Source organism: Schistocerca nitens, unplaced genomic scaffold, assembly GCF_023898315.1.
Source record: "Schistocerca nitens isolate TAMUIC-IGC-003100 unplaced genomic scaffold, iqSchNite1.1 HiC_scaffold_478, whole genome shotgun sequence".
Classification (NCBI taxonomy): domain Eukaryota; kingdom Metazoa; phylum Arthropoda; class Insecta; order Orthoptera; family Acrididae; genus Schistocerca; species Schistocerca nitens.
The window spans coordinates 42,928-44,520 of record NW_026046011.1 but is presented as its reverse complement, the minus strand read 5'-3'; the positions used below and the strand labels follow the sequence as shown (position 1 = coordinate 44,520).

Genomic DNA, 1,593 nt, shown 5'->3' with positions numbered 1-1,593 from the left:
TAGGCGTCAAAGTTAGGTTAAGCGTTCGGACGTGAGGCGTCAGGTGGCCGCACCTACCTTACGGCCGGACATCTTAGGTTAGGCTAAGGGCGCCGAGGTCACGTTACGTTCACCTTCGGGCGCCACACGTAGCTGTCACAGGTAGGTAGTAGTTCGGTCGGTCGGTCGTCGGCAAGCCGCAAAAAACTACAGACGACGTCGACAACAAGACCGAGCAGGAGGCAGATATATACCGAGCGCCAAAGAGACCGACCACACACACACACACACACACACACACACAAAACAACAAACACCACCCACCGGCCAAAGGGGCACCAAAAAAACCCACAAAGCCGAGCACCACACGTCGCGACCAGAGGCAACCCGCAACCGCAACGGCGCTTTCCGCACCGGGCCGGATGCACGTACGACAACACCGCTACCCGTACACAAGGCCTCCCATTGCACACAGCCGCTCTGTGTTCAACATCATCAATGGCGCGCCCGCGGCTCGTCGCGGTCGCAGCCATGACGCCGCCGCCACTTTTGCACCAACACATTCACGCACCGCAAAACAGCTCGCCGACCCACCGACACAGCACAGCCGACAAACAAAAACAACCGCGGCGGCGGCAACAAAACAAAACAAACACCTCGCACCAAGCGTCCGACAGAAAACAAACGGACAGGCACACAGGCCTCTGCTAACGACCACGACACAGCGGCACGCTGCCCCTTTCCCGCCACTCTCGATTCACAGCGCACGCGACCCCGTCGTCGACGACGACACGCGACGGGCTCGCTTCCCGCAACCTACACCTTTCCGCCACTACGCACGGCTCCACCCGACGCCCGTCGCAACGGCACTACTGCACGCACTATCACCCCCGCCGCCGCCGCCGCCGCCGCCGCCTCCTCCTCTCTCCCCCTTCCCGTACACAACAACACAGCCAAAAACACACTCACGACCCAAACATAACAACATGGCACGTGCATCGGCGCACACCCCCAACCAGTCACCGTCGACACAACCACACGCAAGGCACGGAAAAACCGGCGTCCTTCCACGTTGCCATCAAAGCAGCACAAACAACCACACAGGAGGAACCACCAACAACTGCCGGCCGGCCGGCAACCACCAAACGCACATTCCCGCTCGCCACCACACACCTCTCGGCAGCCGTTTCGCAAAGACATGACATGACATGACGCGACATCATCGCATCACGGGCGACGCACGCACACCGACCCACTTTCCCGCCCGTCTCTCTCTCTCTTTTTCTTCCGACGCCTTCGGCCGAGCACACACGTACGTGGCACAACGCCCAACACAGTCACACACAGTCGACAGGCGCACGCCCAGGCACGCAACGACGCAGCGCAGCAAAGGCGCCCGCGACACATACCTCCTCTCCCGTCTCGCCGCCGACCGCCAGCCAGCCACTCGCAATGTGCACTGGCCAACCGGACACACGTCCACCGCGCCGCCTCCGACCACCCGCCAGGGGGCGCTCACGTCCGCGACAACAGCGCGGCCCGCCGCCGGGCGGGCCCAGCCCGGCCCAGGCGGCGCGCGCTGCTCTGCACTCGGCGCGCCGCGCCACACATCCT

The 1,593-nt window shown here is 63.0% G+C and overlaps 1 protein-coding gene across 1 annotated transcript; it reads left to right on the top strand.

Moving 5' to 3' along the window:
- Positions 1–401: 401 nt before the first annotated feature.
- On the top strand, positions 402–1,181 carry LOC126232400 (uncharacterized). Its single transcript, XM_049942665.1, has one exon. The coding sequence runs from the start codon at positions 402–404 to the stop codon at positions 1,179–1,181; it is 780 nt and encodes a 259-aa protein (XP_049798622.1).
- Positions 1,182–1,593: the final 412 nt, after the last annotated feature.